A 17,336-nucleotide genomic window follows, 5' to 3' on the forward strand; every position below is an offset into this window, starting at 1 on the left:
TTGGCCTTCATAGCGAGGGGATTTGAGTACAAGGGCAGGGAGGTGTTGCTACAATTGTACAGGGCCTTGGTGAGGCCACACCTGGAGTATTGTGTACAGTTTTGGTCTCCTAACCTGAGGAAGGACATTCTTGCTATTGAGGGAGTGCAGCGAAGGTTCACCAGACTGATTCCCGGGATGGCGGGACTGACCTATCAAGAAAGACTGGATCAACTGGGCTTGTATTCACTGGAGTTCAGAAGAATGAGAGGGGACCTCATAGAAACGTTTAAAATTCTGACGGGGTTAGACAGGTTAGATGCAGGAAGAATGTTCCCAATGTTGGGGAAGTCCAGAACCAGGGGACACAGTCTAAGGATAAGGGGGAAGCCATTTAGGACCGAGATGAGGAGGAATTTCTTCACCCAGAGAGTGGTGAACCTGTGGAATTCTCTACCACAGAAAGTTGTTGAGGCCAATTCACTAAATATATTCAAAAAGGAGTTAGATGAAGTCCTTACTACTAGGGGAATCAAGGGGTATGGTGAGAAAGCAGGAATGGGGTACTGAAGTTGCATGTTCAGCCATGAACTCATTGAATGGCGGTGCAGGCTAGAAGGGCCGAATGGCCTACTCCTGCACCTATTTTCTATGTTTCGACAAGGTCCCATACAAGAGATTAATGTGCAAAGTTAAAGCACATGGGATTGGGGATAGTGTGCTGACATGGATTGACAACTGGTTGTCAGACAGGAAGGAAAGAGTAGGAGTAAATGGGTACTTTTCAGAATGGCAGGCAGTGACTAGTGGGGTACTGCAAGGTTCTGTGCTGGGGCCCCAGCTGTTTACACTGTACATTAATGATTTAGACGAGGGGATTAAATGTAGTCTCTCCAAATTTGCGGATGACACTAAGTCGGGTGGCAGTGTGAGCTGCGAGGAGGATGCTATGAGGCTGCAGAGTGACTTGGATAGGTTAGGTGAGTGGGCAAATGCATGGCAGATGAAATATAATGTGGATAAATGTGAGGTTATCCATTTTGGTGGTAAAAACAGAGAGACAGACTATTATCTGAATGGTGACAGATTAGGAAAAGGGGAGGTGCAACGAGACCTGGGTGTCATGGTACATCAGTCATTGAAGGTTGGCATGCAGGTACAGCAAGCGGTTAAGAAAGCAAATGGCATGTTGGCCTTCATAGCGAGGGGATTTGAGTACAGGGGCAGGGAGGTGTTGCTACAGTTGTACAGGGCCTTGGTGAGGCCACACCTGGAGTATTGTGTACAGTTTTGGTCTCCTAACCTGAGGAAGGACATTCTTGCTATTGAGGGAGTGCAGCGAAGGTTCACCAGACTGATTCCCGGGATGGCGGGACTGACCTATCAAGAAAGACTGGATCAACTGGGCTTGTATTCACTGGAGTTCAGAAGAATGAGAGGGGACCTCATAGAAACATTTAAAATTCTGATGGGTTTAGACAGGTTGGATGCAGGAAGAATGTTCCCAATGTTGGGGAAGTCTAGAACCAGGGGTCACAGTCTAAGGATAAGGGGTAAGCCATTTAGGACCGAGATGAGGAGAAACTTCTTCACCCAGAGAGTGGTGAACCTGTGGAATTCTCTACCACAGAAAGTCGTTGAGGCCAATTCACTAAATATATTCAAAAAGGAGTTAGATGAAGTCCTTACTACTAGGGGGATCAAGGGGTATGGCGAGAAAGCAGGAATGAGGTACTGAAGTTGCATGTTCAGCCATGAACTCATTGAATGGCGGTGCAGGCTTGAAGGGCCGAATGGCCTACTCCTGTTTCCTATTTTCTATGTTTCTAAATGTTTGCCATTGCTTAGCCACCGATCAACCCTTTGAGTATCGTTTGCCAGTCTATTCTAGCCAATTCACGCCTCATACCGTCAAAATTACCTTTCCTTAAGTTCAGGAGCCTAGTTTCCGAATTAACTTTGTTATTCTCCATCTTAATAAGGAATTCTACCATATTATGGTCACTATTCCCCAAGGGGCCTCGCACAACAAGATTGCTAATTAGTCCTTTCTCATTACACATCATCCAGCCTAGGATGGCCAGCTCCTTGGTTGGTTACGCGACATATTGGTCCAGAAAACCATCCCTAATAGACTCCAGGAAATCCCTCTCCTCCGCATTGTTACTAGTTAGGTTAGCCCAATCAATGTGTAGATTAAAGTCACCCATGATTACTGCTGTACCTTTATTGCACACATCCCTTATTTCTTGTTTGATGCTGTCCCCAACCTCACTACTACTATTTGGTGGTCTATACACAACACCCACTAGCGTTTTCTGCCCTTTGGAATTCTGCAGCTCCACCCATACCAATTCCACATCATCCAGGCTAATGTCCTTCCTTGCAATTGCATTGATTTCCTCTTTAACCAGCAATGCCACCCCGCCTCCTTTTCCTTTCTGTCTATCCTTCCTAAATGCTGAATGCCCTTGGATGTTGAGTTCCCAGCCTTGGTCCCCCTGGAGCCATGTCTCCGTGATGCCAATCACATCGTATCCGTTAACTGTTATCTGCGCAGTTAATTCGCCACCTTATTCCGAATACTCCTCGCATTGAGGCACACAACCAGCTTGTTTTTTTAACACACTTTGCCCCTTTCGAATTTTGCTGTAATGTCGCCCTTTTTGTTTTTTGCCTTGGGTTTCTTTGCTCTCCACTTTTACTCTTCTCCTTTCTATATTTTGCTTCTGCCTCCTTTTTATTTCCCTCTGTCTCCCTGCATAGGTTCCCATCCCCCTGCCATATTAGTTTAACTCCTCCCCAACAGCACTAGCAAACCCTTCCCCTAGGACATTGGTTCCGGTCCTGCCTAGGCGCAGACTGTCTGGTTTGTACTGGTCCCACCTCCCCCAGAACCGGTTCCAATGCCCCAGGAATTTGAATCCCTCCTTTCTGCACCACTCTTCAAGCCATGTATTCATCTCAGCTATCCTGTGATTCCTGCTCTGACCAGCACTGGTAGAAATCCTGAGATTACTACTTTTGAGGTCCTACTTTTTAATTTAGCTCCTAGCTCACTAAATTCGCCTCGTAGGACCTCATCCCGTTTTTTTACCTATGTCATTGGTACCTATATGCACCACGACAACTGGCTGTTCACCCTCCCTTTTCAGAATGTCCTGCACCCGCTCCGAGACATCCTTGACCCTTGCACCAGGGAGGCAACATACCATCCTGGAGTCTCGGTTGCGGCCGCAGAAATGGCTATCTGTTCCCCTTATAATTGAATCCCCTATCACTATCGCTCTCCCACTCTTTTTCCTGCCCTCCTTTGCAGCAGAGCCAGCTACGGTGCCATGAACTTGGCTGCTGCTGCTCCCCCCTGATGAGTCATCCCCCTCAACAGTACTCAAAGCAATGTATCTGTTTTGCAGGGGGATGACCACAGGGGACCCCTGCACTACCTTCCTTGCACTGCTCTTCCTGTTGGTCTTCCATTCCCTATCTGGCTGTGAACTCTTTACCTGTCTCTTCACGTCGTTCTCAGCATCGTGGATGCTCCAGAGTGAATCCACCCGCAGCTCCAGTTCCGCAACGTGGTTCGTCAGGAGTTGGAGGCGGATACACTTCCCGCACACGTAGTCGTCAGAGACACCGGAGGCGTCCCTGATTTCCCACAAAGTACAGGAGTAGCATAACACGTGTCCGAGCTCTCCTGCCATGACTTAACCCTTAGATTAACTTAAATTGGCAACACCAAGGCTATATGTTACTTACTGATAGAGAAAGGAAAAAGAAAAACTACTTACCAATCACCAGCCAATCACTTACCCCCTTGGCTGTGACGTCACCTTTCTATTTCTTTCTACTTCTTTTTTGCCTTTCCCCTATAGCTGCACAAGCTGGGCCTTTATAGGCCTCTCGTTGCTCCGATCCCGGAACTCCCGACTCCAACTCTGCTCGCACTCACATCTGCCTGTTGTTGAGCAATCCTACCTCGCCAAACCAACCTCTGTGGGCTCGGCATAGGCTTTGGACCACTCTGGATGCCCTACTGCAAGGGGCTTGGCCCCACTGCTTCCTCAGTGGAAGAAGACATATCTGCAGGAACATTGGAGCAGCCTGATTTGAGGCGGCTCATCCACCTCCTCGCTTGTATCCTCGGTGGTCAAGAAGACCTGAACAAAGAGTGGTGAATCTCTTGATGGCTCAGCGCTTCCTGATTGCTCCTGGGGAACCTGGCAGGGAGCCTAGAGAGCCTGGAAAACATAAATTAGGTTAATAGAAAAGAAGTGGAGGCCAGGGTGACATGAGAATGCTTACACAATGCAGGCATATGTATGAGAAGCAACACTACTGCTATAAATATCACTGACAGCCATCGCATATAATTAACATCATGATAGTATAGAGTTTGCATGGCATTACAATGATATTTCATGATCCTATCATTAATTACATAACATTACATCAATCATATATTATACTGAAATGGCATTAAATTACTTTAAATCACCAATGGTTTATCAATTACTCACGTCGCACAACAACTGGTTCAGCACCACCACGGGTGGCCGAACGATTATGCACCCCCACTAGTGCCAAGACCTGCTCCTCCAAGTCTGTGAACTGGCACAGTTCTGCGAGTCTGCCTCTGCTCGGCTCTATTTTTGGAAATCTTCCTCTGCAAAGGTGACAAGAGCATAGCATAAGCTAATTGCCTAGGTACTGTTACAGATATTACTAGATACTATTACTATTACACAACACACAGATAATCCACAATTAGTCACCACCCATGTTATTCATCGTTAACGTTATATGCTAATACACTTTGTATGCAATTGAATGCATGGTTATATCTATGGTTGGAGAATAAATTCAATAAAATCGTGGTTAGGAACTAGCGCATGACACCAAGATTATCAGCTTAATTACAATCTGGCAGATCTACATTTTAATTAATGAGTCATTGCATCATTACAATTATAAATTGTAATACTTACTTTTCCAGAACCAACCAGGTCGTTCCAGCGCTTGCGGCACTGGTTTGTCTCACGGACATCGTGGGCCACCAATGAAACTACCTTGTCGATCTCCGCCCATCGCCTCTGGTTTCCCACGACCACCCCGGGTTAATTGGGCCCAACGAGTTTCCACCTCGTGGATAAGGGCAGCATTTGCTTCCTCCTAAAACCTCTTTGCTCTCCTTCTCCCACCTATCTTTGCCACATCTCTCCGCCACCTCACCAAAATCACTCGCTCCCAACTCCACGTAATCGATTAGAATTTTTAATTATCTGTTTTTCAATCAACTGCTCTCTCTACTCTCTCACTCTCTCTTTCAAGTGATCTGAGCATGTGCAGATGACCCCTGACCTCATGAATTGCGGGAAAAGTTAATCACCTAAAATAAAACACGCATGCGCAGAACGGCCTTGCATGATGGAATAAATCGCTATCGCCCATTTCACATCGCTACGTCTATTGCCCAAATTAAAAAAGCGAAACTGGCGGATTTTAAAATGGGTGATATTCTTGCAATCCTGAAAAGTAATAAAACCACTAACGCCGGAAAAATGGCCCATTTTTGGGCGATATCGATGTAAATGGAAAGTCTAGCCCCTGAAGTTATGCTAATAAAATGAGCATAGACAATTAGGTGTGAACAGCCCACTTCATTTAAGTCTCTAAAAACTTACCAATACCTAGCAGTAATGACAAAAGTGGGAAATCTAGACTTTGTTATTAGTGACTGAGAAATTGTAGAGATTTAAATTGTTATAATGCACTTAAAAACTTTAGCTATGTTAAAATGTATTTATTTTGCTGTACTGTGATTGTAAAATTTGGACTAAAGATCAATACTTCTGTTCTAACTCGCTCTTTTGATAGGGAGACATATAAAATATGTTGGCATTGCACATGGGGGAGTCATAACCAACTGTAGTTTCCAAGTGAAGTAGGGTTAGCGGGTGGGGGATAATTGGACTAGAGTACACAAATGTAAATCACCATTTTAAAGTCCTATATTCTGTGCTTATTTTTATATAACCATTATAAATTCCTGTACCCACATTTATGATTGAAGCTGCCGATGTAAACTTTTCACGCTGTAATTACATTTGCTAATGCTGGTGGAAAAAATTGATGGGAAGAGCATGCAGACATAAGAATTTTAATATAGTTTATATATGTAAAATCATGATGGAATGGGAAGATCCATGGCAGATGAAATTCAATACAGAGAAGTGTGAAGTGATATATTCTGGTAGGAAGAATGAAGAGAGATCATACACACTAAATGGTACAATTTTAAACAGGGTGCAAAAACAGAGTGACCTGGGGGTGTTTGTGCAAAAACCTTTGAAGGTGACAGGACAGGTTAATAAAGCAGTTAATAAAGCATATGGTATCCTGCGTTTTATAAATAGAGGCATGGAGTACAAAAACCAGGAAATTATGCTAAACCTACATAAAACACTAGTTCAACCCCAGATGGAGTATTGTGTCCAATTCTGGGCACAACACTTTAGGAAGGATGTGAAGACTTTGGCGGTACAGAAGAGATTTACTTGAATGGTTTCAAGGATGAGGAAATACATTTATGTGGATAGACTGGAGAAGCTGGGGTTGTTCTCGGAGAAGAGAAGACTTGTGAGAGCTGTTTAAAATCATGAAGGGTTTAGATAGAGTAAATAAAGAGAAACTGACCTCGAAATTCAGGTGCGCCTGAAAGCTGGCGCACCTATGATTTTCGAGTGGTACTTACCGCTGAAATTCCTGGTACAGTAAATAGAGCCATTTTCAGGATGTTGAAATGTTTTTAAAGTCCTACAGGAAATAGATCATAATGGGGGTGGGCCTTAGACTCAAGGCCAGGCTGACTGGCTGAATATGGGTCAGTGGGACCTCCGCCGCTGTCGATCCGCAGTGGAGTCGTGATGACGTCACAATGCGTGTGTGTCACCCCACGCTCTCGCCCCTCCGTTAAAGGGGAGAGATTCTATCATTTTTTTATCTTTGGCCACTGGGCCACCAGGGAGGGTTTCGGCTGGACCAGTGGCCTGGCAACCAAGAGGGGGTTCCAGGCTGCCCTTGGCGACCCGGCCAAACCTGGGGGCAGTATTTTACCGGCCGATCGGCAAGTCGGCCGGCAAAAATGTTTTCATTGTGGCTGTGGCGGTGGACCCTCCCCTTTAAGGGCAGCTGTGCTGCCGGGCCGCGCACACACTGCAGAGACGATGCACCGGCAGAAAAACCTGTCTGGGGCACCACGCCGTGTTGGATTGGCGAGTTCAGCTGGATATCGATAGGTAAGTATTTTTATTGAATAAAATTGGCGGTGCAACCACTCGGGCGGGTTGGGGTCCAGGTCGAAAAATCCCTGACCGGAATTTAGGTCGGGTTGACCAGTTGACACCAAAGCGGCGGCCATTCGAATGGTCGCCGCAAACTGACATTAATGGGTCTCTTTGAGACCCTGGATTTCGGCTCCACTGTTTCCAATGGCTAAAGGGTCAATAACAAGAGGGCACAGATTTAAGGTGATTGGCAAAAGAACTAGAGGCACCATGAGGAAAAACTTTCTTATGCAATGAATGCTTAGGATTTGGAATGCACTGCCTGAAAGGGTGATGGAAACAGATTCAATGGTAACTTTCAAAAAGGGACTTGAATAAATATTTGAAGGAGCAAAAATGACCGGGTTATGGGGAAAGAGCGGGAGGAGTGGGACTAACTGGATTGCTCTTTGAAAGAGCCAGCGCAGACTCGATGGGCTGAATGGTGGCCTCCTGTGCTGTACTATTCTACAATTCTATGATATACAGTGTCAGCTGTGGCTCAGTGGGTAGTACTCTCGCCTCTGAGTCAGAAGGTTATAGATTCAAATCCCAGGGACTTGAGCGCAAAAATGTAAGCTGACTCTCCACTGCAGGGAGTGCTGCACTGTCGGAGGTGCCGCCTTTTGGATGAGACCTTAAACCGAGGCCCCAACTGCTGTCTCAGGTGGACTTAAAGAGATCCTTTGGCACTTTTCAAAGAATTGCAGGGGAGTTATCCCTGGTGTCCTGGCCAATATTTATCCCTCAATCAACATAACAACAACAGATTATCTGGTCAATATCACATTGCTGTTTGTGGGAGCTTGCTGTGTGCAAATTGGCTGCCACATCTCCCACATTACAACAGTGACTACACTCCAAAGTACTTCATTGGCTGTAAGGTGCTTTGGGACATCTGGTGGTCATGAATGGCGCTATATAAATGCAAGTCTCCCTCTCCCTCTCTCTCTCTCTCTCTCTCTCTCTCTCTCTCTCTCTCTCCCTCTCTCATTAACATAGTAATTGATTTTATGTTTTTTTTTTCCCCAGAATTCATGGAAGTTTACCGAACACAATGAACTCATCACTGCAACATGAAAACATCACAATATCAAGAAATATTGATAGTTCACCAGTCGAAGCTTCAAAGACAAATGATTCGTCAGCCCTCAGTTGCACCTATACTATAGAAAGGGAAAGTCAACTGTTATCCCTTCATGACACACATAGAGATTTGATGGGAAAGCAGCACAATCACAGAGGTATAGAATTTCTAGTTTTCTCTCATCTCGACTGAATAGAAATCTGTATAGTAATCTCTACCTCCGCCATGTAGCAGAAATTTGAGCATTACCAGCATGCTCCTTCTTCTCCCCCACCCTGAGGGCAAGCTTAACCTTTGCCACTACTGAGGACAAAGAGGTCTTGCCACACCTACCTGCAGTGAAGGCAAATGTGGCATTCCAGCACATCTCCATTGAGGAAAACCTTTATTCCCCCCTGCACACTGAAGAAAAACTCAACCTTCCCTGCCCACTGAGGATAAACTCTGTCTTTCCCCTCATCCCCCTCATCTTCAACTCTCCTTCATCCAACCACTCCTGCCTCTCTCCGCGCCCCCCCGCCTCCAAAAAAAAAATCTATATGGGTAGAGCTGCAGGATACCAAAGGGCAAAAAAATTAGTGGGAGTTGTGTACAGACCTACAAACAGTAGTAGTGATGTTGGGGAGGGCATCAAACAGGAAATTAGGGGTGCATGCAATAAAGGTGCAGCAGTTATCATGGGTGACTTTAATATGTGTATAGATTGGGCTAACCAAACTGGAAGCAATACATTGGAGGAGGATTTCCTGGAGTGCATAAGGGATGGTTTTCTAGACCAATATGTCGAGAAACCAACTAGGGGGAAGGCCATCCTAATCTGGGTGATGTGTAATGAGAGAGGATTAATTAGCAATCTCGTTGAGCGAGGCCTTTGGGGAAGAGTGACCATAATATGGTGGAATTCGACAATTGGATGGAGAATGAAACAGTTAATTCAGAGACCATGGTCCAGAACTTAAAGAAGGGTAACTTTGAAGGTATGAGGCGTGAATTGGCTAGGATAGATTGGCGAATGATACTTAAACGGTTCACAGTGGATGGGTAATGGCAGACATTTAGAGACCGCATGTCTGGCGCAAAAATAAAAAAGGGAAGGTGGCTCAACCATGGCTATCAAGGGAAATCAGGGATAGTATTAAAGCCAAGGAAGTGGCATACAAATTGGCCAGAAATAGCAGCGAACCCGGGGACTGGGAGAAATTTAGAACTCAGCAGAGGAGGACAAAGGGTTTGATTAGGGCAGGGAAAATAGAGTACGAGAGGAAGCTTGCAGGGAACATTAAGACGGACTGCAAAAACTTCTGTAGATATGTTAAGAGAAAAAGGTTAGTAAAGACAATCGTAGGTCCCCTGCAGTCAGAATCAGGAGAAGTCATAACGGGGAACAAAGAAATGGCAGACCAATTGAACAAGTACTTTGGTTCGGTATTCACTAAGGAGGACACAAACAACCTTCCGGATATAAAAGGGGTCAGAGGGTCAAGTAAGAAGGAGGAACTGAGGGAAATCCTTATTAGTCGGGAAATTGTGTTGGGGAAATTGATGGGATTGAAGGCCGATAAATCCCCAGGGCCTGATTGACTGCATCCCAGAGTACTTAAGGAGGTGGCCTTGGAAATAGCGGATGCATTGACAGTCATTTTCCAACATTCCATAGGCTCTGGATCAGTTCCTATCGAGTGGAGGGTAGCCAATGTAACCCCACTTTTTAAAAAAGGAGGGAGAGAGAAAACAGGGAATTATAGACCGGTCAGCCTGACATCGGTAGTGGGTAAAATGATGGAATCAATTATTAAGGATGTCAGAGCAGCGCATTTGGAAAGAGGTGACATGATAGGTCCAAGTCAGCATGGATTTGTGAAAGGGAAATCATGCTTGACAAATCTTCTGGAATTTTTTGAGGATGTTTCCAGTAGAGTGGACAAGGGAGAACCAGTTGATGTGGTGCATTTGGACTTTCATAAGGCTTTCGACAAGGTCCCACACAAGAGATTAATGTGCAAAGTTAAAGCACATGAGATTGGGGGTGTTGTGCTGACGTGGATTGAGAACTGGTTGGCAGACAGGAAGCAAAGAGTAGGAGTAAATGGGTACTTTTCAGAATAGTAGGCAGTGACTAGTGGGGTACCGCAAGGTTCTGTGCTGGGGTACCGCAAGGTTCTGTGCTGGGGCCCCAGCTGTTTACATTGTACTTTAATGATTTAGACAAGGGGATTAAATGTAGTATCTCCAAATTTGCGGATGACACTAAGTTGGGTGGCAGTGTGAGCTGCGAGGAGGATGCTATGAGGCTGCAGAGTGACCTGGATAGGTTAGGTGAGTGGGCAAATGCATGGCAGATGAAGTATAATGTGGATAAATGTGAGGTTATCCACTTTGGTGGTAAAAACAGAGAGACAGACTATTATCTGAATGGTGACAGATTAGGAAAAGGGGAGGTGCAACGAGACCTGGGTGTCATGGTACATCAGTCATTGAAGGTTGGCATGCAGGTACAGCAGGCGGTTAAGAAAGCAAATGGCATGTTGGCCTTCATAGCGAGGGGATTTGAGTATAGGAGTAGGGAGGTGTTACTACAGTTGTACAGGGCCTTAGTGAGGCCACACCTGGAGTATTGTGTCCAGTTTTGGTCTCCTAACTTGAGGAAGGACATTCTTGCTATTGAGGGAGTGCAGTGAAGGTTCACCAGACTGATTCCCGGGATGGCGGGACTGACGTATCAAGAAAGACTGGATCAACTGGGCTTGTATTCACTGGAGTTCAGAAGAATGAGAGGGGATCTCATAGAAACGTTTAAAATTCTGACGGGTTTAGACAGGTTAGATGCAGGAAGAATGTTTCCAATGTTGGGGAAGTCCAGAACCAGGGGTCACAGTCTAAGGATAAGAGGTAAGCCATTTAGGACCGAGATGAGGAGAAACTTCTTCACCCAGAGAGTGGTGAACCTGTGGAATTCTCTACCACAGAAAGTTGTTGAGGCAAATTCACTAAATATATTCAAAAAGGAGTTAGATGTAGTCCTTACTAGTAGGGGGATCAAGGGGTATGGCGAGAAAGCAGGAATGGGGTACCGAAGTTGCATGTTCAGCCATGAACTCATTGAATGGCGGTGCAGGCTCGAAGGGCCGAATGGCCTACTCCTGCACCTATTTTTTATATTTCTATGTTTCAGTGCCACTTAGACCTTCATTTTTTTCTGTTGCCCCTCCTTCTCCCATTCCTCCTCAGTCCCTTCTGTTTCCTCTTTGCTTCTTTCTCCTCAACCCTGAATCCAATTACCTCATCACCTTCTAACTAGCTGGACCTTAATACTGGACAGTGTGATTCCCCATTTGTAGCTTCATAGAAGATCAACTAGTTATAAATTAAATTCGGTACATGGGGTACACGTTTCATTCAAAACTTTTATAAGTCACCTTGCCCATATGAACAAACTCACTGCATTGTCCATTGTACCAGCTGCACCTGTAGGTGATGGAAGGTGCTATCAAGTGACACTCACCAATAACCAACATCCTGGCTGTTGTGCTGAAGACTTATGCTCAAGAACTAGCCATGCCTCCTAGCCAAGCTGTTCCAGTACAGCTGCAACACTGGCATTCACCCGACAATGTGGAAAACTGCCCAGGTATGTCATATCCACAAAAAGCAGGACAAATCCAATCCAGCCAATTACTGCCCCATCAGTCTACTTGCAGTCATTAGCAAAGTGATGGAAGGTGTCATCGACAGTGCTATCAAGGAGCACTTATTCAGCAATAACCTGATCAACAATGCTCAGTTTGGGTTCTGTTACAACCACTTGGCTCCAGACCTCATTACAGCTTTGGTCCAAAATGGACAAAAGAGCTGAATTCCAGAGGTGAGGTGAGAGTGACTGCCCTTGACATCAAGGCAGCATTTGACTGAGTGTGGCATCAAAGAGCCAAGTAAGACTGAAATTAATAGGGATTGGGGGGAAAGCTCTCCACTGGCTGGAGTCATACCTAGCACAAAGGAAAATAGTTGTTGGAGGCCAATCATCTCCAGCCTCAGGACTTCGCTGCAGCCCCTCTCGCACATACTCAGCCTTGCATCTTACACAGTAGCAGTGAATATACCGGTAGAATTTAAAATATTTCCCCATAGCCTAAAGCTCGGGTAAAATAGTGAAATATTTTTATTTATTTATTCAGCACTTGCAGACATGAATGTTCTTTAATAGTTTTTCATCATCGAAAGGTGACACTTGCAGGTACTTGCACAAGGCTTTAAAATATTTTCGTGTAGATGTGAATTCAATTGAGGATGAACAAGATAATGCCAATCTGAATATTAGGTGGAATAAAGGCTTAAGATCGGTTAATACCGAGGTTGAAGAGTGTGTGTTTAGTAATGATCAGTTCAATTAGGAATTTTCTGACGGTTACAGTTGTGAAAATGTGAGTTGACAGCTACGTTGAAAAGTGTGGTGTGGTGTTTACTTGTCACAGATATTGCTTCATGTTCGCTGTCTCTACATTTGGCGCAAGGGATTTAATGTGGCAACAAGAACGAAAGCGCAAACTCTGGAAATGGCATTTCTGAATTTTATGCGATGGTTGTCTCTGCTTCTGATGTGTGTGTGATTTAAGTACAGTTGGTAATCATCCTGGAATTTGTGCATGTCTTCTGATGCTGTTACTTGTTGAAGTCTGAGCTTTAATTGTAGCGCTTGTCAGTAGAGTGGTTTAGAGGTTCACAGGGTTGAATTAGCATTGCTGCTCGTCCTTCTTGCTGGTAGAGGTCACAGGGAGGAAAGTGCTGTCGAAGTAACTTTGGTGAATTCCTTTGTACGTAGATTGCACATACTGCAGCTACAGTGAGCCAGTGGCAGAGGGGTGGATATTAAGCCCAGTGGCACAACAGTGTTGCAGCTGCACCCATATAGGCGAGTATCTCATCACCCTCCTGACTTGAACCTTGTAGATGGTGGGATCAGGAGGTGAGCCATTTGTCACAGAGTACCCAACCTCTGTCTTGCTCTTATAGCCACAGTGGATATGGTGAGTCCAGTTCAACTTTTGGTCATTGGTAACCCTAAGATTTTGATGGTGGGATATTCGGCGATGGTGGTACTATTGAAGGTCAAGGGAAGTTCTGCTAGAGCTCCTTGACCTCATATTTGGTTGATGTCTTGCAGCTACTTTCAGCACTCGTCTTGTATTCTGTCCTTGCATTTATGCCTGGATCACAACTGTGATGAGGTGTTGAGACAAGTGGTTCTTTCATTGTCTCTAAAAGATTAACAGTGTAGTTTATTGGCACTTAGTATTATTGGTTTAGTACCTTCTGTTTTTAATTTTGTTTTTAAAAATACTATAAGAACATAAGAAATAGGAGTAGGCCATTTGACCCCTCGAGCCTGCTCCGCCATTTAATAAGATCATGACTGATCGGATTATGGGCTCAGCTCCACTTCCCTGCCTGTTCCCCGTAACCCTTTACTCCCTTATCACTCAAAAATCTGTCTATCTCTGCCTTAAATATATTCAATGACCCAGCCTACACAGCTCTCTGGGGCAGAGAATTCCACAGATTTACAATCCTCTGAGAGAAGAAATTCCTCCTCATCTCAGTTTTAAATGAGCAACCCCTTATTCTGAAACTATGCCGCCTAGTTCTAGATTCCCATGAGTGGCAATATCCTCTCTGCATCTACCTTTTCAAGCCCCCTTGTTGCATATGTTTCAATAAGATCACCTCTCATTCTTCTGAACTCCATTGAGTACAGGCCCAACCTGCTCAACCTACCTTGATAAGTCAACCCCTTTATCTCGGGAATCAACATCGTGAACCTTCTCTGAACTGCCTCCAATGCAAGTATATTCCTCCTTCAATAAGGAGACTACAACTGTATGCAGTATTCTAGGTGTGGCCTCACCAATACCCTGTACAGTTGTAGCAGAACTTCTCTGCGTTTATATTCCATCCCCCTTGCAAATAGAAGCCAAGATACCATTGGCCTTCCTGATTACTTGCTGTACCTGCACACTAACGTTTTGTGTTTCATGCACAAGGACCCCCAGGTCCCCCTGTACTGCAGCATTTTGTAATTTTTCTCCATTTTACATAATATAATAATTAGCTTTTTTATTTTTTCTATCAAAGTGGTTAACCTCATACTTTCCCATTATACTCGATCTGCCACATTTTTGTCCACTCACTTCGACTGTCTATATCTCTTTGCAGATATTTTGTGTCCTCCTCACAACTTGCTTTCCCACCCATCTTTTTATCCTCCGCAAACTTGGCTACATTACTGTCATCCAAATCATTGATATAGATTGTAAATAGTTGAGGCCCCAGCCACCGATCCCTGTGGCACCCCATTAGTTACTGTTCGCCCATCAGAAAATTATCCATTTATCCCGACTCACTGTTTTCTGTTAATTAGCCAATCCTCTATCCATGCTAATATATTACCCCCAACCCCATGCAGTAACCTTTTATGTGGCACCTTATCGAATGCCTTTTGGAAATCCAAATACACTACATCCACTGGTTTCCCCCTTATCCACCCTGCTCGTTATGTCCTCAAAGAATCCAGCAAATTTGTCAAACATGATTTCACTTTCATAAAACCATGCTGACTCTGCTTGACTGAATTATACTTTTCAAAATGTCCTGCTACTGCTTCCTTAATAATGGACTTTAGCATTTTCCCAACGACAGATGTTAAGCTAACTGGTCTATAGCTTCCTGCTTTCTGTCTTCCTCCTTTTTTAAATATATATATAATATACTATGTTTTTTCTCCTAACTTTGCAGATTCTTCAACAGCAGACAGGAAAGATTCAGTTTCAAACTGCAAGCCATCTCGGTCTCCGAATAGAACAATGAAAGAAAGCCATTGTGGTAGAAGGCTAAATACAATCTCCCCTGATTGTGGCAATAGTTCATCCAGGATTCATGGATTTGTAAACCAAATCCCTGATAGAACTAACACTGTTTCTTCTACATTGCCATCTCAAAGGACTTCAATGTTTTCAAATGTTGCACTTGAAGACCCTGTTTCTACATTGAAAATCTCTGAGAAATGTAACCATACGCTGCAGATAGACAGTTTAGAAGACAGCAAGAACATTGGCCTCACTGCCAAACCATCTACTGTAAGAGTTTGACTGCTTTTAAAAAACAATCAGAACTTATGCTATAATAATTCAGTCCCTTAACGTAAATTTCACTTACTTAGTTTTGCTTTATAAATTTGTCTTCATAGACAGGGTTTTTAACATAGAAAAAATATATATTACTTATTTTTATCTATTAAAACTTAAGCTGCTAAAAGCAGGCCTTATGTCTGCTTTTACCAGGCATAAGAGTTTGAAGGACATTCGCCGGGCAAGTAGCCTAAAGCTCCGCCCGCGAAGCTCCTTCTCCTGGGGATGCGCGTGCTTCGTGCGCCTAAACCCGGAACTTGCAGGGTCTCTTTGGGCATGTCTGTACCCGGAGAGGCTGCAATTTCAGGGCGATTATAATATTACTACTCAGATATTCCATTTGTTACTCCATTATTGCAAATGGAAAGGATGATTTAGAGCAGTTGGTAAGTGTCACCTAAGATATTTCTTATGAAAATTAAGCCACATGATATTAAATCAAAATTAGTTGCATTGGTAGTGAGATGACAAGTGGACAGAAGCAGGTGTAAATTGATATTTTTCAGATTGAGAGGAAGTTAGTTCTGTGTTCTGGGATCTCTCTTGTTTTCCATTTATATAAATTAATTGGGCATGAGCACAAAAGGAATGATATTGAAGTTTGCTCATGCCAAATTAGAGAGCATGACAAACTTTGAAGGAGGATTCGAGGCTTTGCCAGTGTGTGCACATAGATAGCAGTTCAATGAAAAAACATCTGATGTATATTTTACGAAAAAGAACATTGAAAGTGGTAAGAATTGTAATATTTGGGCTTTGTAGATAGGGTATGAATATAAAAGCAAGGATGTGATGTTGAAGTTGTGTAAGATATTGATGATGCCAAAGTTGCAATAGTGCATGCATTTCTGGCCACCCTATTTATAGGAAGCCTGTTGTAGCAATGGAAATGGTACCGTGAAAATTTATTAGAGAATACCAGGAATGAATGGCTATAATTACAAAGATAGGATTGAAAAATTGAGGCTTTTTTTTACTGAAGCAATGAAGATAAAGTTGTTTTAACTCAAAGGGCTAGAAATTCGGTGCATTTTCCGTTAGTGCCCCTGGGGGACGCTATAGGGGCACAAAATGCCTTACTGCCAGGGCACGGTGCTGGCAAGGTCTTCCGTTATATTGGGCAGGAGTTCAGCGATTGCACTACGGCGTTGCACCCCGATCTCTTGCGCTCGGCGCTCATGACTTCATCAGCGGTAGCACTGGGCGAAAGCACTGACATCTGCAGGAGGCGTGCATCGGGTGGCCGGCTGCTACCGGGGTGAAAATTTAAAAAAAAAACTTACCTTGTTTTTTTTGCTGCAGCTCCATATACTTTGTGGGGTTCTGTCCACGATCGCTCAGCCCGGTACTCTACTTAAGTGCCAGGATGACTGCACAGCACCCCCCTGCTCCATGATGGTCCAGGTCAGACCCTTTTTCATTTGCAGAGTCGGCAACGTGGTGTTGAGATTTGCTTATCTCTGGTATTAAATACAATCAGGATTGATTGCAAACCAATATGGTGGGTATATTGCATTTAATCGGAGTTTAAAACATACCAAACATACAGCAAAACATACGACCGTGACAAGTAGCTGGTACCGGACCCAATCGGACAGATGACTGGTGTGCATGAGCAGCTGTCCTTGATCCTCTCTCTTCCTGAACTGCCCAAGAGCGTAAGACCGAAGCCAACATTAACTCCACCCTTTGGCGTTTGTACTTTACTGTCTGCGCTAAGGGCTTTTCAGGTCTTTTTAGGGGTGGGCCTGGGGTAAAATAGGT

At 44.2% G+C, this 17,336-nt stretch overlaps 1 protein-coding gene across 7 annotated transcripts in view; it reads left to right on the forward strand.

Moving 5' to 3' along the window:
- zbbx (zinc finger, B-box domain containing) overlaps positions 1 to 17,336 on the forward strand; it is a 147,330-nt gene that overhangs the window by 91,067 nt on the left and 38,927 nt on the right. For 5 of the 7 annotated variants that reach the window (XM_070883561.1, XM_070883560.1, XM_070883564.1 and 2 more), the window contains 3 exons: positions 8,337 to 8,548; positions 15,181 to 15,521; positions 16,875 to 16,976. In XM_070883561.1, the coding sequence (XP_070739662.1) occupies positions 8,337 to 8,548; positions 15,181 to 15,521; positions 16,875 to 16,976 (655 nt within the window). The remainder of the gene's footprint in view (positions 1 to 8,336; positions 8,549 to 15,180; positions 15,522 to 16,874; positions 16,977 to 17,336) is intronic. The other 2 variants (XM_070883566.1, XM_070883567.1) reach the window with 1 other exon arrangement.

The sequence above is a fragment of the Pristiophorus japonicus genome, chromosome 6, assembly GCF_044704955.1.
Source record: "Pristiophorus japonicus isolate sPriJap1 chromosome 6, sPriJap1.hap1, whole genome shotgun sequence".
Taxonomy (NCBI): Eukaryota; Metazoa; Chordata; class Chondrichthyes; family Pristiophoridae; genus Pristiophorus; species Pristiophorus japonicus.